The 23,135-nt window shown below is 45.0% G+C and overlaps 3 protein-coding genes across 5 annotated transcripts in view; 2 read left to right on the top strand and 1 right to left on the bottom strand.

The window, feature by feature from the left end:
- Window positions 1-593: 593 nt before the first annotated feature.
- Window positions 594-4,229, top strand: tmem251 (transmembrane protein 251). Of its 2 annotated transcripts, none has more exons than XM_076273381.1 (2): window positions 594-769; window positions 1,531-4,229. In XM_076273381.1, the coding sequence occupies exon 2, from the start codon at window positions 1,546-1,548 to the stop codon at window positions 1,987-1,989; it is 444 nt and encodes a 147-aa protein (XP_076129496.1). In that variant the 5' UTR covers window positions 594-769; window positions 1,531-1,545; the 3' UTR covers window positions 1,990-4,229. The 2 variants fall into 2 exon arrangements, with proteins under 2 accessions (XP_076129496.1, XP_076129495.1); XM_076273380.1 differs by having other exon boundaries at window positions 595-740.
- A 601-nt stretch (window positions 4,230-4,830) lies between these two features.
- On the top strand, window positions 4,831-13,948 carry ubr7 (ubiquitin protein ligase E3 component n-recognin 7). The gene is made up of 12 exons (XM_076273379.1): window positions 4,831-5,174; window positions 6,657-6,786; window positions 7,085-7,218; window positions 7,387-7,447; window positions 7,560-7,655; window positions 7,909-7,962; window positions 8,263-8,368; window positions 8,801-8,919; window positions 9,945-10,127; window positions 10,483-10,660; window positions 10,984-11,045; window positions 12,966-13,948. Exons 2-12 carry the CDS (start codon window positions 6,658-6,660, stop codon window positions 13,056-13,058), a joined length of 1,215 nt encoding a protein of 404 aa, XP_076129494.1. The 5' UTR covers window positions 4,831-5,174; window position 6,657; the 3' UTR covers window positions 13,059-13,948.
- Window positions 13,949-20,009: 6,061 nt separating this feature from the next.
- The window catches only part of btbd7 (BTB (POZ) domain containing 7), a 61,552-nt gene continuing 58,426 nt past the window's right edge, over window positions 20,010-23,135 (bottom strand). For both annotated transcript variants that reach the window (XM_076272733.1, XM_076272734.1), the window contains 2 exons: window positions 21,814-22,263; window positions 20,010-21,231 (listed from right to left, as the gene is read on the bottom strand). In XM_076272733.1, the coding sequence (XP_076128848.1) occupies window positions 20,470-21,231; window positions 21,814-22,263 (1,212 nt within the window). In that variant the 3' untranslated portion in view covers window positions 20,010-20,469. The remainder of the gene's footprint in view (window positions 21,232-21,813; window positions 22,264-23,135) is intronic.

Raw genomic sequence — 23,135 nt, 5'->3', positions numbered from 1 at the left:
AATGGTTAAAAATGTGTTGTGACTGATTTATGAATGTATTAATGTTTCATTGAGACAATTCTTTGATAACGCTAATTCTGCTTTCAATACATTGTAGGCTACTTGCACAGCCTACAATTACTATCAAGATTTGCTCTCGGGGTCCCCCTCTGGTTGAGCAGCTCAATAATAAACGAACTAAATATGCGTCTTTTGCAACAAAGTATGAACATAACTCCAATTTAACATATAGGGAATGCACCGACAGCAGTCTGTAGAAAAATATCTCTGAATTCCTAGCATAGCAGCTCTTTTGCGTTTCGATGGGGGGGGGGAGGGGGGTATTGACTAAATGGACCATTACATTGGTTTGAAACAACTTTCAATAGGCTATGCTCGGCTTGTCTAAGAATGCGGTTAGGCTACTTTATCTCGCATGCAAAGGTACAATGTTTCATCTTGATGTAACAATTCAAAGAACTTGAAGTAGTCTAACCTGTAACAGCATGACAGCATGTGATTATGAAATCTACCGCTAGAGGGCGGTGATTGGGCTTCGGCTCTGAGTCTGGCGATGATGTAAAGAACAAGAACATCCCGGATATCGCGTTTTAGGAAGTTTAGTTAGTCATATCAGAGGCTCTGGTCATATGACAGCAAAGCAACGAGCGGTGTGATAACTACAAGAGAATGCTTTTCCGTGCTCCGAAATTGAACACATGGGGAGGAAAAGAATGAATTTGTTGTGCAAATAAGAAACGGTAGGACTTTTTTGCTCCACATGTGAAAGGTGGGTTTTTGCTGATCGATTAAACCCACACTGTTTCCAGTAACTGTAAACAAGGGCCAGCGTATCAGTCAGTGCTAATGTTAGCTAGATGTCTTACATTAGCTGTCACTAATTTAACGTTGTTAATATGCTAACGTTGCCGTTAACATTAGAGAAACGTTTTCTCAGTTGTGCCCGTTGTGTGGATTTAGCATGCTAAAACTGCGGCAAGCTGGCAAGGCGATATTAAAGCTACCGCATCTGATACATAAACATCTCTTATTAACAGCTAAAATAACGTAACATAACAATATTCTTGACACGCTAGTGGCTTCTTTGGTCGATGGTTGGTAATCTGCCTGATTTAACGTTGTGTCTGTAGTCGTTATAGTAGTGGTTTGCTAGTTTGGCTTATAAATCCTTAAGTCTGTGTTGTTGAGATACGAGGAAGTTAACACAGTTAGTAGTTGATGATGTTGCAACAGTGCGGAATATACCATAACCTAAGTCTACCTATTTTATGAGATATCATAGGCTATAGGCTTGACTCAACCCAGACTGTTACTTTGGTGATTGTGTGAGTCTAAAGTCTAAAGAAAGAGTCGAAAGGAAAGAGAAAGTTGGTAGGTTTTTTTTGGTCCAATAGTTTGAATTATATTGGAGTTCATTTCACAAGTGTTACCCATTTTGGACAGAAAAATACAGTATAACTAATTTAACCTCCTCATTACCTGCGCCTCATGGTAATTCTGCAATGTCTCTCAATATGTTCTGTCTTATAGAGAAGAGTATGGAGAATGATGAATTTCCGTCAGCGGATGGGCTGGATCGGAGTGGGACTTTACCTGCTAGCCAGTGTGGCTGCTGTGTATTATGTGTTTGAGATCAACCAGACTTATAATCACCTCACACTGGCTCTTGTGGAGAAGGCACCAGTGGTTCAAACCCCTCTGCCAGGGGACCATGCGGGGGTGGCTACCCCAGGGTCCTCATCCTCCTCGGTCCCATGGCTCCAGAGTTTGAAGACCCGTCTGCTGCTCCTGCCGTTCTGGGTGTGGGCTGTCCTCTTCCTGCTCCCCTACATCCAGGTGTTCCTCTTCCTGTACTCTTGCACCCGCGCTGACCCCAAGACAGTGGGCTACTGCATTCTGCCCATATGCATTGCAGTGCTGTGCAATCGTCACCAAACTTTCACCAAGGCATCCAATCAGATCAGCAGGCTGCAGCTGATTGACACCTAAGAGGCTCACTGATGGGGGGGGTGGGGGGGCGCTGAGGGAATCATGACACTGAAGCGCTGATGGTAGTGACATTGGACAGGTAGATGCGTTGCCGGTGTATTTATCAGCAAGCTTCTGTGCAACACTGCACATTTTGTAGGGGTTCAGTGTAACACTCCTTATGCACTGGTTCAGTGTGTTGGGGAGACATTTTCTGTGGTGGGGTTATTTTTATGTGGGGGTTATGTTATGTTTTAGGATCTCTAAACACTGTCAAGTGATTTCACTCTTTTGAATATGTTTCTGATTCATATTCCGAACAGAGACTGCACCAAACTGGATAGTGTTCTTCGTCTGGTGTAGATACTGAGTCAGTGGAACAAAAAGCTATGGCTGCTGTTCACTTTAGAACAAGGACTCTTCACTGTTTTTTTTTTATATATATATATATAAAATGTGTCTTTTTGAAAAGTTTGGCATACAGGTTAATCTGGTACATCTGATTTAAGGTACAGAATTACATATTTATATGATTAATAATTGCAACAAAACAACTTTTTACTGAAGTTATGTTTTGCTGGTGTATTTTTCAAATTCTTTGTGTGATGCTGATAGAATTGTTCCACACATCTGAATGTTTTCAATACATTTCCCTCCCCAGCTGGCTTGGTTAACAGCACAAGCATCTCTTCAGCGGTGAAAGCCAGATTGGAACTTCAAAGCATTCAGTTCCTAGTGAATGTTCAGTATTATGTGTTGACCCTTTCTTTAGGGGTGGTCCTATAGTAGTGAACACTGTGATAATCATCAATTATCATTCAATGCCAGAGTTAGTATCAGTTGCTTTTAGAAATTCATTTTACTGGATGTTTTCAGCACCTTGCATTACATACCATGTGTGCCATTTTAACAAGATTATAAATTATTGAGTATATTTAAGAGGTTTTTCTATTTTATTTGATTTTTTTGTAGTGTAGAAATTAGGATTCCCAGAGTCCATAGGGGTTTATGGTTAATCAAAATTGTGACATATGAAGAAAACCTATAAATACCCATTTATACTTTCCTAATTGGTTTTAAAATATGTTGCTTTCTCAACTGAATCTTTGTAAGAATGTTCTGGGTGATTGTATCATTTTACTTGAGATGTGTATTGAAAAGGCAACCAATAAGAAAGAATACTCATGCTAACAACGTATGTGAAGGGATCCATGTGTTTCCTCTTTATTTTTTACATGGATGTCCTATGAATGAAAGTCAAAGGCATTGTTCTATTGAGGAATTGTTTGGAAATAGTCATGTCTAGCAGTTAAGCCAGTTAGCAATTTTAAGTTAGAGTTTAAACAGCATCTTTATCTGGGGAACAGAACAAACCTTTATTTTACACCGTTTCACAAAAGTGGCAACTATTGTATTTATGTTTTCTTTAAAAATGATAATGGTGTTATGAAAACAGAGAGCTATTTGGAGTGCATCATCTGTCACTTCCTTTAGCACTGGGTGTTCGGAATGGGTCGTTGCCACCTTAAGCATGTTCATCTGTTCTGATTTCTGTGAGCTTTCGCTCATGAGCACACATTGTGGTGAGACAAAATACACATTTCAAATCCTACAGAATGAGTGTTATAAAAAAGGAACATTAGCCCTCTGTGACAGTTCTTTCCTAGTTAGCCACCTGCCTGCTGTTGCTCAAAATGGCCTTTTAGGTGTGCCGCTAGAAGCTTCATGGGCATCGTCAGCTGACTGACAGTGTAGCCGTTTCTCTGTGTGTGACTTATGGCCTCCTTACACCAAACAACTTTGACAAGATTTGGGAAAGATTCTTCAAAGACTGGAGTCTTTTGAGTAAACCTTGAATGGGGGGCTTTAGTTAAAAGACTACAATCTTTTAAGAATCTTTCCCAAATCTTGTCAAAGTTGTTTGGTGTAAGGTGGCCATTAGGGAGAAGGGTTAATAGATATACTATGTCAGTTGTGACCACAGAATGCAGCTACAGTGTCATTGTTGTTGATGCCAAATACCCTTTTCCCTCTGCCTCTCAACAGTAGGATAACATGTTTGTCTTGTGTTGTCTTTCTGGGGATGATCTCATTTGTATCTAAATGTTTTAAAAGAAAATATTTTTTTCTAAAAGTCTGGTGTTGTCTCTTAAGGGCTTTTTTGTGTGTACATTTGTAATATGTGTACATGTATGTTGGGACATTTTAACTGCCTTTCTAATCTAAATGCACTGTGATTAAAGTCTGGATTTGGAAAAATACATATGTTTGAATTTATTTCTCTTTCAGAGAGAGAACCACAATACATCTTGGGTTGAACATATACAGCCCACTTTAGTGCAAAACATTCAACACAGTCATATTTGTCACATTATGATGTGGTTATCTTTGCCAGAATAGATTACTTATTGACAAACTGTTGGCAAAAAGACAACACTGCCATATCTAACCTGTAACAAAAAGTTCAGATTACATAAAGAGAAAGCCCATTAAAACATGAATGGGCAAAGGGGCTGAGGACACTGTGGCACTATAGCACATTACTATAGAACTGTTCAGCCTTCAACACTGAAGTATTCAGGTTGATGTCCAGTCTCAGAGGCACATGTTGCCTCTAATGCCCATGGGATAATGGGGACCTTCAGGTTTGAAGCAGAGCAGAGCCAAGTACTTTCAGGGCCTTAATGTCTTTAACCGTTTAGTTGGAGGCTCTGGACTGGATTTCGATTTCTTCTGGGTTTCTTCAGCCGTCTCTTCATCACTGTCGTCCTCATCTTCGTCTGTTATGAAACGTCAAAATGAAAATATGCATATTTGTAATACAGAAGGAACTACGACTGAAGCTATTAATCAGACAAAAATATATAATTTCCAGAATATATTAAAAAAAATATTCATTCCATCAGAATTGGCTGGTCACAATTCATGTGCTACATTTTTCATGGCTGATGACATAATAATGTGATACACCTAGGACGTCATAATGCTGAAATACATGGGTTTGAATGGCAACAGCATCAGGGTAACGTTTGTATCCTAGCTATCCTTCGTTCTACGAATTCAGAATTCAAAGCCATTCAAGTCGGTGACAAACTAGTAGAAATAACCAGAACTGTTCCCATTTCAGTGAAGCATTAGCTTCCACGACCCACCTCCGTCGCGAATCCATACGGATAGCTCTGTCCATTAACGTTACACGAGCTAAGGTAACGTTGGGAAGATTTCTGTACTTTCTGTCCAGGTATTTCTACTGTGAATCAAGGTTACATGACTATCGTTGAATTGCCAATCATATCGACAACATTCATGTTAGCTGTGCTAACTTCAGAGTGAAGAAGATAGATAAGCTTATGCTACTAGATAAGCTTATGCTACTTAGGTCAGCTAGGATATGCATACGATGTGTCAAATAGCCAGTTTTCCACACTACTAGCTAACGTTTGTCAGTTGGTTTTAATGGTTAGCATGGCAAAATAAAACCAAACTGCCCTATAGCTGCGTTAACCAGCAAACGGTCTAGTTAGCCATCACGTACAGTAACGTTAAAGCTAGCTTATCATCAAGCACAGCAAGCTAACAAAGCTAAAATTAAGCCTCCCCTCTGAATGTGGCGTACTCAGCAGTTAGCTAACATTAAGCCTAATCAGTAAGTTGTCTTAAGATTTTCAAAACCAAGCATGATCTGGTTAACGTTAGTTTTTTTCAAGCCTAGAGTCTGCTGAACGAAAATCATCAACTAACTACCTTGCTAATGTGTTATCTTTTAGCAAGAGCTAGCTAACGTAGTGATATCTGTCAGCTAGCTAATGTTAGAACTAGCTGCAAATAATTTGTGCCTGTCTTACCGTCAACTTGTATATCTCCTTTATCATTTCCCCTTTCTTTTAAAACAAGATCTGTTAGAACACCTGAGACGTCAGCGTTCAGTTTCTTAATCCCAATTATCATTGATTTGATGTTGTTTTCCGTTTTCACTGTAAATTCATTGGTTTTCCCATCTCTGTATTTCAACGTTCCCCTTAATTCAGTAGTTGCCATGATGCCTATGAACTTTAACCTTTCAACTGTGACATTTGCTTAAAAAGCAGCAGAGCATCAAAGCAAAGGCCCTTAGTATCAAGTGTCAGCAGACGCTAAAAGTAGAATATCTTGCATGCCCATTCAGTGCCAGAAAAAAACTAATTCGTCGGGTTTCCAGTTTATTCTTTCACCTGAAATATATCGTTAATTGTTTTAATGTTAATGTTTCTCATGCTGTGCCAATCAAACCATGCAATGCTATAACAACATATATTGTTAGTCATAAACTGACTAATAATATTTACACGCAAAACAACAAAGGCGACAAATAATAACAAAAGTAGGAGAAACTCCTTTATTACTTTTCAGAATTTCCCGCCAACATATTTACATAATCCGGAAATGTAACGGATGTTGTTATCTTGTAGAGAACGGTCGATAGTAAATCAGCACGGACAGCAACATGCAATAGCTTGCTAATTTATCTAGCTCAACGGATGCAATGAATTGCTTATGAAATTGTTCATAATCTGCTTTATTTTCCTCACGCAGTTATAAGAATTGTCAGATTTACTGCACTGAGTGGCCCCTGTTGAGTGGTTCTTGCCAGCGCTGTTACCCTGGAACAGGAAGTTGCATTCATTTTTTTTCACTTCCACTTCTTCAAGGATGGCGGCAAACGAAGGGGACGAAGCTACTGTTTCTCTGGTTGATGTACTAGAGGAGGACGAGGAGTTGGAAGAAGAAGCATCTGCTGTTCTCGCTGGCAGTGACGCGGAGAAATGTTCCTACCCAGAGGCGAGTAGTCTGTATGAATGTAAACTCAGAATTTCACTCGGGTAACCTCACAGCTAGTTCGCGGCATGGATGGTGGCAACCGACGCGATTACGCTTTGTTGTTTTTTTCCATACCCCTGGCACAGCCTCTTACATACGTTTTAAACTTTCCAAGAGCTCAAGAATTGTACATGATTGGGGGTTCGATGTCAGTTAGCCAGTGATATTAGCACTAAATAGATGCTCAGCTCCCAATAGTGGCGTCAAGTCTGTGTACGACAGATTGCATGAATGTGGTTTGTTTTTCTTTTTGTCTCAGGGGTACGTCAAGCGACAGGCTTTGTACGCATGCAGTACATGCACACCAAAGGGAGGCGAGCCTGCTGGAATCTGCCTGGCCTGCTCTTACAAGTGCCACGAGGGTCATGAATTGTATGAGCTTTACACAAAGAGGTGAGATTGGTCACACTTCAAACACAAACGTTATTTTGCGCTATATACGGTACAGTAACATCACAGTTAAGTCCAGTGGATTTGAAATTAGGGCCAGTGCAAGTTTAGCGTATTCAGTGTATTTTGACAAGTCATGTATACTAGTTAATATACATATCTTATTTACAGGAATTTCCGTTGTGACTGTGGAAATTCAAAATTTGGGGATAAGGAATGCAAACTGTTTCAAGTAAGTATTTTTCTTTTTTGTCTGCTTGAGTGTAAGAAATAAATCTGACAGAAATGTCAGATATACAGTGTATCAGGATGTCAGATTTCACATTCTGTTTTCCTCTCTGTAGGAGAAAGATGAACTGAACGCTGATAATAAGTATAGCCACAACTTCTTTGGTCTCTACTGCACTTGCAACCGCCCATACCCAGATGCTGAGGACCAGGTATGATATGGACCTGTTTGTCTACAGTAAATTCTTCTTTGGGCATATATTTTGAAACTGTTATCAAAAATGAAATGCACGCGTGACAGAATTCATTGATTGATGTCGTAAGACTTATGTGTTAACTGCTATGTGTGCAGTTTATGGGATTTTTACCCTTTCAATTATAATGTCGGTGTTGTGGGTGTCTTTGTCCTCACCTTTTACGTTTTGTGGTGAAATCCAACTGACTTCAGGCATCTACCTCTTCTAGGTTGCAGATGAGATGATCCAGTGTGTGGTCTGCGAGGACTGGCTCCATGGCCGGGTAAGGTTTCTGCTCACTGGGTTCAGCCATGGCAGGGGCAGATTTGGGAAGTTTTTAGAAGTAATTCACTTGGAAGTAAAGTGTGCCTGTGTCACTCTTACCCAAATATCAGGGTTTAGATACGCCCCAGGAATTGCATGATTCTTTTTTATTTTATTATTTTTTTATAGAGATCACGATGGTGTTGGTGTCCTGTCTCACTGTTAGCAAGTGTCGTTAGCATATTTTGTGAGGCTGCAGGATAGCTTAGCTACTCAATGTCACTAAGTCAATACTCAAAGGTAATATCTATCTATCCAGCACCTGGGCTGTGGGGTGCCAGAGTGTGTGGAGCTGCAGGAGATGGTGTGCGAGTCCTGCATGAAGAAAGCCCCCTTCCTATGGACCTATGCTGCACACATTGCAAGTATGTCTGCTCTGGCTCTGCAACAAAGACATGTTGTTGTTGTTGTTGTTGTTGTATCTTATGTTATTGATAGCTTTATAGTATGTTATTTGGAATTGTATTGGTTTTAGAGCTGTATATTTGAGGGACTCGCTTGTCTTGTAGACAACTACTACTACTACTGCTACTACTACTACTACAACTACACATTCTACAACTACACATACTTACCATCAGTTATAGTAGTTACTATAATCATGAAGTAGTTCAGTATTTGCTGACACTTCTACTTTTGCCATGCATTGTGATTTAGTTTCTGAAATACAAACCTTGGGAAAATGCTTTATTATTTAGAGGTATTGTTTGCAAAGATGCGGTTCAAAGAATGAGGTAAGCAAACCCAGTCTAAAGCATTGCAATAAATGTGGTCCCTGATGCACCATTTGTGCCTAGTTTCTCCTGTGACCAAAGAAGGCGCCTGCAAGTTGGAGGGAGAGGTGAAGAAGGAGGGAGACGACACAGAGGAGAAGAGCAAGGGAGAGACGGCCTCTGGGAGTCCTAAGGGAGATAAGGTACACACACACACACACACACACACACACTGTATTTGGGTTTTTGACCACAATGTGTGCACATCTGTTGAAAGGGAATGTGTGTTTACAATATCCAGGGTTCTTTGACTTCATCAATTTAACACACCAGGTCGATGTGTCTTTTTGTAATACACACAGAAGCAGTTTAGTTGGCTGTACTCGGAGTGTAGTTGGCCCAAACTGTTTCCGGTTCAGATGTAAACACAAGTTCTGTAGATGGCTGTGTACTGACAAGATGTTGTTTTGGTCCATTCCACAAGGTGGTGCTAGACATTTCAGCACTAGATGGAAAGGTTTTTGGGTTAGACTAGAGAATGATCCTCTGATTTTGCTAAATGATGCTTTCCTTGGAAACTTCCTGGAAGTTGCAATAATGTGTAAGCAGATTATCACTGACAAGTAGCATCATCAGTTTACTATTATGTTAAGTGTCAATACGATGTTGTAAATGCTGTTCCTTAAAGGGACACCAGGCAACGTTTTCGTGTTAATTACTCATCTTCGTAAGTCGGTATATGGTTAAATGTCTCATTACAGGGCGAATGAAGACTCTCTCGCCCGCCCCTACTGCCTGTAGGAAGAATATCCCGCTTGCAAGTTCAGTGTATCGTACCCGCCGACCGAAGCAGGATCAGTATACATCATGCACAGAGGAAGGCTAACGAAATGCTAGCAATTGTTGCAAACGTGTGTATAACGGCAGAGCCGGCGAAGAAGCAGCGAAAACCCTTGACGGAAGATGCAAAGAAAAGGAAAAGCGCTTCAGACCGAGCGCGGGGGAGTTTCATATGGAAAAAGCATCAGGCTTGCTTGGTGTCCCTTTAATTTATCTAGTTGGGTTGTAAGAGTAGTATTGAAATACAAGGCCTCCGCTATAAAAGTCACTGGGGAAAAAAAATAAAAAGGCAATTTAGAATCATATCACGATTGCACTGTGGAGCTTTTCCATGTTAGTGAATGCTGGCGAATTTGAAAGAAAGACAAATTACCATCTGTGTTCACAGGCAAAGATGAACGGGACAGCTGGCTGCAAGAGGAAGCACTCCGACTCAGAGGGCGGGGCCTCTAGAGACATGGGGTGTGGTCTCAAAGAGCTGCAAGCTGAGGGGCGGAGCCGTGAGCAGGAGGGGGCTGTCTTCTGGCCCTCCGGCTGGCGTTCCCGCCTTTGCTCCTGCAACAGCTGCAAGGTAGTCGCCCTCAGACTAAGGACTTGTGAATATATTCCTTAGATATTGGAATATACTCATGTCATTTCCAGCAGTATGTGTAGATTGGTCAACAGCTACCAGTGTTGTGGTCGTTACATACCACTAGTTGTATGTGTCTTTCTATCCATCATGGTAAATGGTGACGACAGGACTAGACAAGATCACGCCTCTGAGCAACATTGTAGTTTTTAATGTCTTTCTAATACACATTCTGTAATTGTTACATGATGTTGAAACCCAACATGGTGATGTGCTGTGTTTTTGTACTTTACCTGTGTGGATTGGATTTGTAGAACTTGATTTAGGGTCTTCGTCTCTTCCTCTGCCCCCACAGAGGACGTTTGAGACGGCGGAGGTGGCCTTCCTGCTGGACGAGTCGGACACGGTGCTGGCGTACGAGACCAAAGGCAAAAGCACGGAGCAGGAGCGCGAGGGGGCGTCAGGGGGACAGGACCCGCTCATGTCGGCCTTCAACACTCTCAACCGTGTCCAGCAACTGGAGATCATCTATGGTGAGGAGGGCAGGGAACGAGAGAACGAGAGTGAATAGGATGGAATTGGGGAGGGTGTGGGGGGGGGTACTCTTTCAGGTAGGAGAGGGGGAAGTAGGGATGGAGAGAGATCAAGAGGAAGATAACGGTAGTTAGGTGGTGTAGGAGTATAGAGGAAAATGTTTTTTGTGTTGTGTAATATCTAGTCTAAAGTTAAAAAAAACAATTTTAACTGAGTACTTACTTGGTAGAATGGTTTAGAATAGCATTTAGGTGCTGTTGCACCTAACTTGTCAGTCACCTTGGCCATTCAGGAAATATTTGAGTTTGGTTTCTCATTTCAGAGTATAACGACCTGAAGACGGAGCTGAGGGATTATCTGCAGAGGTTCGCAGCAGAAGGAAAGGTGGGTCCACTTGTCCATTACACTTACACACCATGAAATGAGCATCACGGTGCCCCCTCGAAGTAGGTGGCACATTTAACCAGCGCCCTTAGGTTTCATTACTATGGTAAATGTTGCTGTCTTTACCAGTGCACTTTCACGTTAATTGTCTAAACTGACATATGGTTTGCCACCTCAATGTCTGGGAGGGAACTGGGGCTGGGATTTTTTCTTACCGTGGTTGAATAGCAACCCCCCCCCCCCCCCCTCCCCTCCTTTGCACCTTGCTTATTGTGTCAGGATTCATATGATTTCAACCGGAGTAACTTACATTGGTTCAAGTTGGTTCAATATTGCAAACAACTCATCTATATTATATTTTACCACATCTGCAGAGATGGACAGAGTACACAGCTTCATTACTTGAGTAAAAGTACAGATACCCTTTGCTAAATTTTACAAGTAAAAGTACAACAGTCAGATGTCTACTTAAGTAAAAGTACTGAAGTACTTGTTTTTAAAAGTACTTGAGTATCAAGAGTACAAGAGTAGCCTACATTTTCTAAATATTGCATTACTACTGCCACAGTGCTTACATTTATGTACAGAAATGTCCTACATGGAGATATGAAAAATGTTAATGTTAATACCTTGGAGAATGTAAAATGAATTGGAAGTAAAATGTTGCCAGGGATGAGCAGTATTTCTAATACATGTATTTAAAATACAAAATACTATTTTGTAATTGAAACACTTGAAGCGAAAACTATCATTAACTTGTTCAGAATATTGAAATAGTCTGGCGAGGTGGGGCCACAGGTTGGCACATTCCCGGGATGGACCTGCTGCGTCTTCATCCATTGTTTCGTCCATGGTTTCATCTCTTATCTAAATCTGACCATGGAGTTGACTTTGGCGGAAAGCTGAAGGTGATTGCTGATGGGCTGTCCCAATCGGTGGCGCCTGCACAATCCAATCACGTTTGAGAGGGAAATAACAAATTGAGGGTTTCCGAGATTTTTCTTTTTTCCTTTTTTTTTAGAAGAAGTAACGGGTACTCACGGTTATGGATAGAAATGTAGTGGAGTAAAGAGTACAATATTTGCCTCTCAAATGTACTCGAGTAAAGTCATGAGTACTCTCCAAAAATGATAATCGAGTAAAGTACAGATCCCTCAAAATTGTACTCAAGTAAATTTACTCCGTTACTGTCCGGCTCTGCACATCTGCTCACGGACCACTTGGGATAGCTTGCGGACCACCAGTGGTCCCCGGACCACACTTTGAGAAACACTGCCATAGATCGAATTTGGCCATTACATTATTCGTGGCCATTACATTATTCGTGGCCAGACCCTTAATCTTTCTAGATTAACAGGGTCTGAAATCTACTCCCCAACACACACGCAAAATATTGGGTCTATCTTATCTTTTGATAAGTTTTGAAGTTTTGTTTAGAAAACCTTGAATCCATGTCATAAGATGGCTCCTCACATTATACATCATGACATTACACACCATGTGCAGGCCAATGTTTCCTGGATTTTTTTTTTTGGCGGTGATTGCGAGTAGCTCAGACCCGTGGTAGGCGTCATGTGACCGCGGTATTGCGGGAACATAGTGGGAACTTGAATTTGAAACATGGTCAGCAAGCAAAAGAAGCCTATTGTTGATTACTGTGAAGGACTGCATTTGGTACACATCTGTATTGAACCTAACGTCCTGTACAATGTTTTGGTACAAATATGTGCACCTTTACACCCCTAGGCATGACTGAACTTTCTTGGAATTCCATGTTGTGTGTTATGTATTGTACTTCGAGGAAGACTCCTCAAACTGAAATAACTAGAATACAAGGCTGTCCAGATCTAGTCCATCTTGATTTAACATATTGATCAGTCAGACAGCTACACGGACAGTAATCTCATCTGGTCTCCTCAGGTTGTGACTCCAGAGGACATCCGTCAGTTCTTTGAGGAGCAGCAGAGCCGCAAGAGACGGCGGGCCAACGCGGGCCAGTATTACTGCAGCTGAACCCCGAACAGGACCCAAACCCCAATCTAGATCGCACCGCCCCCTCCTCTTCCAGAACCACCTCAATAACCTGTCCATGTGTAACCACACCCCCGGACCCCCACCAACCCCAACCAACATCTATTGCTTTGGAGACAAAAAAAAAATGGTTTTGAATTAAAAGAAATAGCAGCTAAAAGATGGAAGAGGTCTTTTTGAGCTTGTCTGTAGGCTGATTGCTTGTTATCAGATGTTTTGGTTCTCCTTTTGAAAAAGGTCATTGAAGCTGATGAGGCCTGTAGTTTAAATCTGTCGTGCCCCAACAACATCCCTGAACTAGTCCCCACAGGAGAGTGCAATATCTACGGCTGAAGGGAGAGCGCTTAGTCACCCCACGTATTGCCCACGAGCGTGTTCACCCAACACCAAACACATGACAAAACCGGTTAGTGCTAATCCATCCCAGTTGCCGTAGCGCCCACGCATCGCAGGCGCAGCCCACAGTTTCAGAGAAATGTTTCATTTGTTCTTCCCGACATCGGTTGTGTTTCTAGAAAGCAGGCATCTTGATTCTATTTGTCGGTGTCATTAAGTCCTGGCAGTCGCCCTCTGGGCAGGGGACTCTGGACCGGTGCCTGGTCTTCCCAGACATCTGGCCCCCGGGCCTGGGCCAGGCTCGCTGCAGAGCCCACTGCTCTGTGTCTTGGCTAGTGCTGTTCCAGGAAAGCACTGGCCTGTTGACGGCCATCCCCCATCATGGAAGTGGATGTCTGCTCAGAGGAAGCTAATGAGTCGTTTGTTCTTGTCAGTTTTGTATTGTTGAGCATATTTTCAGTGTTTTTTTTTTTTTTTTCTTCTTCCTGTCCCTTTATATTATAGCATACCTTTGAAAAATAAAGACATTTATGTGAGATTGTTGATTCAGTGACATATGTTCAATGCAACAGATTCAAATGACTACCTCAAGTTTTTACCAAGGCACTATACGAAGCCCAAAGACTAAAACGGTATAAGAACAAAAAAAAAGTTTTAACCTTGTTCAGAATAGTGTGCCCACTAAATAATGGTCTAATGTTGTTTTGGATAATACATGAAGCACATACTACTACTACTACTACTAGAAGACACTTGTCACATGTATTGATTCCAGAACCTAGCCTGTATTAAATTGTTAAAAATAATGACTGAATACTAGTGATTGTGCTGGCTGTAAAGCTACATCTTTAAAAACGACCACAAAAAAATAAACACAGGAGATCAAAAAAGGAGCAAGGGAACAGCAAAAGCTTTCTATCAAAGCAGTTTATTTTGAAGACGTCAGTCACCTATTTGCAGAATAAAATCCATCACTGATGTACCCCCCATGAGAAGAGTAGAAAAATAGACACTTTCCACAACTCCTTACAAGGATCTACAAGAAAGCTTTTTGCCCTGATATATATACCAAATACATGTTGCATATTTGTTATATATACACACACACACACACACACACACACAAACATACATATATATATTTATAAAAGTTCTTTACATGGAACAAATCAGACAATTCGCGGCTTAAGACCAAAGTTACTATGTTTTGATCCTAACTTTTGAAAAATACTCTTCAAAGAACAAGAAGAAACAAATAAAAAAAAGAAACAAAAGCACAAATATTTACAGTAACGTTAAGCTTTAGCTACGTTATTCCAAAGAGCTTGGCCAACTTTAGGCTTGTAGAAAAGGCTTGCATAAGACTGGGGGTGCTTTAGTGGGTGGGGGGTGTTAGGGAGATGGTCAGCCTCTGATAAGAGAAGGCACTCGATCGTCTAGAAAGCTAAGGGGAGGGCCTGGAGAGTCACCACAAATACAAGTATATCCTCACCCACACACTTCTGTTGACTTTTTTATGTATGTGATTTAAACCCTAAAATGAACTAGGATCATGTGACCAAGCCGACGTGGAGCTGACTATGCAAAAACAAACAACGAAAAAACAAAAATGCTTCTTGATCAGAGAAACTAGACAGTACTCAACTATGAAGGGACAATTCCACAGCTAGCCAATAGGGGGGCCCAGTTTTTCACAGCAACTGGACATAAAGAACCGAAAAGAAAAAAAGAAAAAAAAAAACATCCAACACTACATAAACCAATGTAGTTTTGCCGGATATCGCTACAGTTGAAATTAGTGCAACAATCTGTACATTCCTCGCTAACAGGTCCAGCAAAATACATCTCGCATTTTTTCATGAAATGATGCTCCGCAAGAACTAAATCAAGAAGTAACAACACAAAGAAACCTGTGATCATCTTTAAGGCTGGAAAATGAGGGGATGCACTAAGCACAGACCTCCACAAACCATTCCAAACCGTTGTGCTCACATCATTCAAATGCAATAGAAGCACACAGCACAAGATCACAGGGCTTGGAGCAGGCATTCGCTGAAAGTGATCTTGGAGATGCTTGAGCAGAAACGAACCCTGCAACAAAACCCCATTGTTCTTTTCCACACTACACCATCTCCACACTAAAGCATCACACTACACGAAGCCACTCACACACAACCACAACAACAACAAAACAGACTACTGAGACCTTTTTATCTAACAGCTTTTTCTTTTTTTAATTGTCGCTTTCATTACCCAGAATGAGGATAATGACCTATGGCAGATATTGAAGCTTTTTTTGAGGCCTGAGCTTGAATCTGAAGACTCGCGGAAATGAGGAGCAGCCTGGATTTTCGAAACGTCAGTCGCAGGAGCCTAATGCAGCTGACAGCAGTTCATGCCTACTGCTTTGGGGGATATTACCATGAACCAAATATAGCCTTGCTTCTCTCGCTGATGAGGGGGGACTTCCACACATCAAACACAAGCAGGAAACACACACACACACACACACACACACACACACACAGATGCGAAGGGAGGACCTCTCCACAGCTAACAGGGCTGGTGCTTCTGCCGGAGGTTTTGGAGAGATGCTCAGGGAAAATGGGCTGGAGATGATGAACAGGAGGCGGGTGGGTGTGGTGGTGGTGCAACCTGACCTTGAGTAACCCTGCTTTGCATTGGAGGAACCTGCAGGGGGCAGTACAGACACATCTCTCGGTGCTGCCCGAGAGAAGGATGCATGAGACTCGGCAAGGACGCCGGTCCCATGTCAAGTCCCCAGCGTCGCCAAATGACAGGAGTGTCTTTGACAATTTCCTGGATCAGAGAGAAACTGAGACACACGACTGACTTGCTGCGAGCGGACAGGTCCACAATGAGGTTTGCAACCACCGTCAGAACCTGATCAAAATGATGCCTCTTCAAAAGGCGGACTGCAACAGGCATATTGACCATCTTATCTGCTAAATTTAGCTTCCTCCTAATACCACAGGCCTCTCGGCAGCTGGACGCTACTGTAAGCAATTTCACAGCACGCCAGTTGTAATCCTTTGCCCAAACAACTAATACCTAATAGGCATCATAGGGAGGGTTTCAAGCCGTTCAAAATGACCCATAATTACAGTGGCCACCTCGGTGCAGGCAGTGAAGCATGGCATGGTGCCAGCTCTGGGACTGACTCTCCTCCAACCTCGGAGCTCACTCTCTGGCGCTGCTCGGCTGCAGTGTCCCTCCACATCCATCCATCTTGGAGCCCCGGGCCTGTTTCCGATGGCGTGGCGCCTGCTCTCTGCGGAGCCGCCGTGGGGCCCCGGGCAGGTCTATTTCTGGGTCTGTGCCTTTCATGCGCCACTCAGGTGCCTCACCTTCCTCTCCCGACAGCAGCCGCACTCCGGGGCCCCATCTCATCCAGTTCTCCCTGCAGCTCTCCTATCCAAAGTCACCTGCGATTTAGGCCAGAGACCAAGACCGATACGATCTGGTCCAAAGAATGGAAAGTGGGCTGGGGGGTTGGTGAACTTGTGAGAATGGGTCCAACTTGTGAGAACGGGTCCATATTGCCAGTGCTGTTAAGGAAGAACAACAGCTAAAGCTGGCAGATCGTGCGTTTCCTTTATGCGCATACTGTTGTGAGACTAACATCTGTACAGCTTAAGAGGGCGACAGCAAACATCCTGCTGCCGCCACCGCCACCTCCAGCAATCTCTCAGGTTCCCTTTTTTGGAGCCACTCAGGACCCCAAGCTGTTTAACACTGAAGAGTCAGCAAGGGCAGCCAACATGCTCACTTACCCACCCACCCACCCACACAAACAAACCTGATTCCCCTGCCTGTTCATGACTGACACCACCCACTTTAAGCATGAGGAGTCAGCATCAGTTTAATGCACACTCTCCCAAGCTCAGGTGGGTCTCTGCTGTGCACGGGATACACAAAAATGCACACTTAACTTCTGTGACCTGATTTACTAAGGGGCATGGATCCTTTTCAGAGCGAATGGACAGCTTGAGTGCACACACACACTCACACACAAAACACACACATACACCCTTCCAGCCTCGCCACATAACATGGGGAAGTCATCCATGAGAACCTGATAATTGGCACGGAAACAGTGTTGTGTTCTTGTGTGCGTTTCCATGGATAATCTGATTAGTGCTGCAGATAGCAGGGAGCAAACAACTGTGGAGAAATCGCTTCCGAGCAGGTACTTGAACGAGAAAGCGAGAGAGAGAGAGAGAGAGAGAGAGAGAGAGAGAGAGATTGCATACAGACATCCCTTCTGCTCTAAGGGTGTGTGGTAAGGGGAGCTGGGTAGGGCAGGAGAAGTGTGTGGGTCTGAGCCACTCTGCTCTGCCACAGGCGACGGAGCTGGAGCTACGGAGGGATGACTGCTCAGAGGTCAGAGGTGAAAGGTCGGAGGTAGTGGCAGCATGGCGCGGCCCACAGGGCACAGTTCAGCAGCAGTGAAGTGACTCCTGACCAGAGCAGCCTTTTCAATTTTAGGCGACAAGGGGTTTGTGTGTGTGTGTGTGTGTATATATATGCCTACGGCCTACATTTTTCATCAGGGGTCTGAAGCTTGAGGCCAATGTGTACAAAAAAGGTGTAACCACATTTGAGGAGGCCTAAGGCTAATGAGAAATGAATGAAAATGCTGTAATGGACTTAAAAACAAACAAACACAGCATTGGTTCTGAGGCGAACTTGAGATAATGACATTTGTTTACTTAAATAAAAAAAAGTTTATGGTATGACAATACTTTAGCCATCATCCCACCTCACACCCTTCAGACTTCCTCCAGCCTCATGTGTGAGAGCCCTTCCCATCCCGCCTCTCTCTCCCCGAATCTGTGTCAGGCTCTACGGGCCCGGAGAGACCAGCCCCGTCCCAGCTCCCATTCCCATGCCAACCCGCCCGCAGCCTCCTCGCCACTCTCCTGCCTTCACACACACGCACACACACACACTTGAAATGCAAGTCATTTACGAGGAACCGAAAACAACAAGAACACTGACCCAGCACTCCATTTCTCCTTAGCACAACACACAAACACACACATACACACGCACACTACAACACACAAACGCACAAAAAACAAGTCATTACAAACATTTAAAAAAAACAAAAAACAAAAAAACAAAAGAGGACTTAAGGAGGCAATCATTTAAAATAGTCATTTAGCTTGAAATTCATGAGTCCCACTGGATCCTTGGAGGGCTCCTTGACTGATGGGGGGGGGGGGGGTGCTGATGTGGAGTGGGGTGGGGTGGGGGGGTAGACTTGAATAAAACTGAGCTACGGTCATTTGCTGGAACGTCGTTAAGCAACAGCATGGCAAAGAGCGCAGTACTGCAGCCCTTTTTTTCCAAAGAGAGGAACAAACAACAAATAAGCACCACTATGCGCAAGAAAAGTCTTTACAAATAACAGAGCAGAGACAAAAAAAAAAGTTCATTTCTGTTTGCTTCGCATCTACTCTTCTTGAACGGCAAAAAGAAGGGCATAAAGCATGGTTTATGCTGGCTTCGAAAAGTCTCTTCCTCCCTCAAAAGGCAAAAGGATTTTTTTTTTGTTTTAAACTCGCGTCACAACGTCCTTAAATGACCTGCTTTCTTTTTCCCCCTGTGGTGCACTGCAGTGTTGTAAATTCATGATGTCCGTCAGTGTCGTCTTTGGGAGATGGCAAGGCGACGCCCCGTGACTCACAGCCAGAGGGAGGCCGTCAGGTTTTAGGGACCGGAGCAAATCCTGCTACCAAAGGCTGCTGATGGACAGGACAGGTGTCATTTAAATGGGGTGAGAGTCATGTGAAACACAATGGTTTGGCTGAGATCCAGAACAACACGTTGAACTATAAAATAATAATAAACAAAACTCAGTATACTGTCCACACACTGCTTTTAGAGAGGATGTTAACAGCATCTCATTGTCACCATCATCATCATCATCACCACCACTCTGATGCTTGACAGCTGGCCTGGGCTGTATGAAACATCACTCTGCTGAGCAAGTCTACAATTCTTAAGAGGCTAAAGGGCATCTCCTAGCCACTGAATGGCCTTGGCTTCTGGACACCAACAGACCATGTGCAATGTGTTGTCATGGGACTGGGTGGGTAAGACGTGCCCTGAGAGCAGCTCCCCTCGGATCGGCGGACGGGGAGGTGGGGAGGAGCGATTTCATTCGCTCGCCTCCTTTGTGCTCTTTCCCAAATCTCAAATTGCCCGTGCTAATACGCACAGCAGCTTGCTCGCAGAGGATTACAAGAGCCATTACTGCCAGCCCAGCTTCTGAGAGTGGAGAGAACAGGGGGATGGAGGAGGAGGAGGAGGGGGGGGGGGGGGGGACTCAGGAACGACTATTTGTCATGGACAGCAGTGCAGGAGAGAGTGAGTTTGCAACTCATTGCCTGGGCATTTTTCAATTTATTTCTAAAGGAGGCAAGTCCGGCACACACATATAAATATATAACTCTGCAATCATCCTAGATGGACAAGCTTGTTGGGCGGACAGGAAATGAGAATGCAAAAATCGGGGAGGAGGGATGGCGGCGCATCATTATAAACCTTGGGGGGGGGGGGGGGGGGGGGGGGGCATTCACTGAAGCTGCTGATTGTCAGCTGGCAGTCTACTCTGGCAGAGTGGGACAATGAGATGGACAAGACAAGGATGAGGCAGAGAGGATTATGGGTAGAGGTGGCGGTAGACGACTGGGTGGAGGGGAGTTGGAGTGGACACAGGTGGTAAAAACTGGAAAAAAAAAACTGAACTATGGGAAAGTGGATCTTTGTGTGTGGGATCCAACCAAAACCAAAGTGCTCCTTTACACGTCACCCGAGCATGTCACCTGGAGTGCACTTCACTGGTGGACATTTGTGCCTTGGAACATGAAGACGATACTCTGCTCTAGTTAGCAGTTACAATCCTTCCACCAAAGCACCCGTTAACACTCATACATCCAACCCCAGCAACTCATTCTCTCAGCAACTTCACACCCCACCAGCATGCGTCATTTCTCATTGGCTGGGTGTGAGGTGGGGGGGTGGGGCGTCAGAGCGCTGACTTCCTGTAAGGGTATTCTGGTTTACTGGGGGACCTGCGTTCCCTGGCCCCGCCCCCGTCCTCAGCCCCGCCGCCCGTCCCCTCGGTGACCGGCCTGCGCACCGACGCCCACTCCTCATAGGGCTCCGGTGGGCACGGGGGCTGGGGGGGCAGGGGTGGCGGAGGGGGGCTGCCCAGGCCACACGTGAGGTCCGTCTCGTTTTTGGGGCGCCCGGCCCTGTGGGCGGCTACCTGCCCCGTCGCCGTTGCTGCCGTGGTGACGTGGGCGGCGGCCGCGTGGGTGGCCAGAGCGAGGTCCAGCCTCTGGGGCGGCTGCTCCAGCATGTCCAGGCGCAGGGCCGAGTCCGATCCCCAGCACGAGGCCTGCTGGTCGGGCGGGTAGCCGGGCGAGAGGGGACCCCCCGCCGGAGCTCCGGGGACTGGCGGCCGGCCGTGGCTGTAGAGGTCAGGTGGCCCGGCGTACGGGGCGGCAGCCAGGCGCCCCGAGAGCTCGTACAGGTCAGGGAAGTCGGGCGGCGCCTCAGGCTTGGGCTCGGCCGCGTGACGCTTGCGGGAGGAAGAGCAAGAGGAGGAGGAAGAGTGCGGGTGCCGCCCCACGTAACCATGGGGGATGGAGGCGGGGGTCAAAGGGTGGAGGTCGTGACCCTCCACCTCCATGTTGACCTCCGACATGCGGCATTCCTTCAGCGTCATAGCAGACACACCCATGGCGATGTCTGGCATGAACTCGTTCATCACAGGCTCCATGTTCTAGGAGACGGGAAACAAACAAATAAATATGTAAACATCGATATCAAAGCTCATGCATGCATCTGAAAAGACTTCTAAAATCCTGATACACACTCTTTACTCTAGAGACATGCAGTCTGTCTCTCGACTGCCTTGAAGGACTGATCTTTTTAGAACACTGGACAGGTCAAGACATGTGGCTGTCAGCTGCTTTTAAAGGAAAACACAAAAGGAGGAGGCTTATGATAAAAACCACATAGATATGCTGCAACCTCTCTGCAACACCAACCAATGCTCATTCACACTACATCATATAAATATAGCTTAAAGCCAAACACAAAAATTCAGCCTCCACAGTTCAACAGAACCTGCTTAGGGTAGACCATATCTTTCCACATCCATCCATCTGTAGGATTCTCTGGTTGTTGCGTTGCGTTTTAGTTCTAATGCATCCATCCATCCATCCATTCATCCATCCATATGTATGCAGACACAAACACATATACATACGTACAAAATACAAACATGCAACACAGAGAGACATATGGCACCTTCCCTCTCAAACTAAACTCTCCCAATTGACTTTCCTTCCCTCTCACTCACCCCCTGCTTGTCAGGATGGATGCTCCGGCCGGGCACCCCAAAGTTGGTGCAGTCGGGCGGCATGAGGGCCTTGCCGTGGCCGGAGGGCGGGTACGGGGGGCCGGGGGGCAGCTGGGCGCCCAGCGGCTGGCTGCGCTGGAGCAGCGCGTGGTTGCAGGGGTAGGAGAAGGAGCGCGAGGGCGGCTGCGAGGTGGCCCGGGGCCTCCAGCCTCCTCCTCCCTTCCCCTGGCCGTGGGCGGGCGTGGCGGAGGAGGAGGGGTGGGGGTGGTGGTAGGGCGGAGGCGGCGGCGGCAGCGGCGGGTGGTGGAAGCCCACCAGCGTCTCCAGCTCCGGGTAGAGCGCCTCGGCCGCCGCCGGCGTGCTGTTGACACGGCAACGGCCCACCTGCCGCAGCGCCAGGATGGGGCTCTCGTCGCCGAAGCGCTCCTCCGGGAAGAACTTGTGAGGGTTCTGGGTTGTCAGAGGACAGGACAGACAGGAGAGAGAGAGAGAGAGAGAGAGCGAGAGAGAGAGAGAGAGAGAGAGAGAGGGAGAGACAGAAAGTAAGAGCAGTGAAATAAATGGGGAAACAGACAGAGAACCAGAAAGAAGCAGATCAGACAAGAAAGATGAGAAGAGAGGAGGAAATGATAGTAGAGGAGAGAGAGAAAAAAAAAAAGTTTGTCAGAGCAAGATCATACATATGCATTAAGAAGAATGACCCTGACATCCATGGGCTGCACAGTTACATAGCGGGTCGGACACGGTCAGTGTAGAGGTAGTACAAAATCTGCTCTTCCACCGAAAACAGCAGTCGTCTGACAGGTGAAACTGTCAGGAAAACCTGAGCAGGTTGGTGCAGCAGCAGGCACACAGGTGAGCGAGGAATTCTAAAGAGGCACTTGGGTCTGAAGGGTGGCAGCGTTTAACTACCTCCAACTGGAAGCCCTCCACTGCTGCAATCTCAGCCAGTGTGATTTATGCGTTTGGCTGCACGCATCTTTCCAGAGAGCTGGAAATACAGATCTGCACTGCCACAAGCATTTAACCACGTAAGAAGCACAGATATGGCTGAAATACGCCTCGTAGCTGAGCAGGGAAGGAAAAACAAGGTGTGGAACAGATAACCAGCAAAGTTGACTGCTCTAAGATGCCAAATCAGTGTAAACGAATGTTAGAGTTAGAGAAATGAGAACAATCTGATTATTTCAAGGGACTTCCTTCAAGACTAAGATGCGCACAGCAGCTAAAAGCGGAATTCAGGAGGTGTAGGAGTGAGAGTGAGCGCGAGTGTGTGGTGTCAGTGAGTTCATTTTCTCTGGTATCATTTCCTTTTAATCAGC

Source organism: Alosa pseudoharengus, unplaced genomic scaffold (genome assembly GCF_046254945.1).
Source record: "Alosa pseudoharengus isolate Yale_2024_CS ecotype anadromous, Long Island Sound unplaced genomic scaffold, YU_APseudo_1.1 YU_APseudo_1.1_scf_7, whole genome shotgun sequence".
Classification (NCBI taxonomy): Eukaryota; Metazoa; Chordata; class Actinopteri; order Clupeiformes; family Clupeidae; genus Alosa; species Alosa pseudoharengus.
The sequence above is the reverse complement of the archived record's forward strand: the minus strand, read 5'-3'. Positions and strand labels throughout refer to the sequence as shown.

What these genes read in the sequence shown, in the direction of transcription:
- tmem251 (XM_076273381.1), top strand. Translation starts at nt 1,546, where the DNA reads ATGATGAATTTCCGTCAGCGGATGGGCTGGATCGGAGTGGGACTTTAC.
- ubr7 (XM_076273379.1), top strand. Translation starts at nt 6,658, where the DNA reads ATGGCGGCAAACGAAGGGGACGAAGCTACTGTTTCTCTGGTTGATGTA. An exon ending in AGAAATGTTCCTACCCAGAG is followed by an intron (nt 6,787 to 7,084) that starts GCGAGTAGTCTG and finishes TTTTTGTCTCAG; the next exon opens with GGGTACGTCAAGCGACAGGC. An exon ending in ACCCAGATGCTGAGGACCAG is followed by an intron (nt 7,656 to 7,908) that starts GTATGATATGGA and finishes TACCTCTTCTAG; the next exon opens with GTTGCAGATGAGATGATCCA.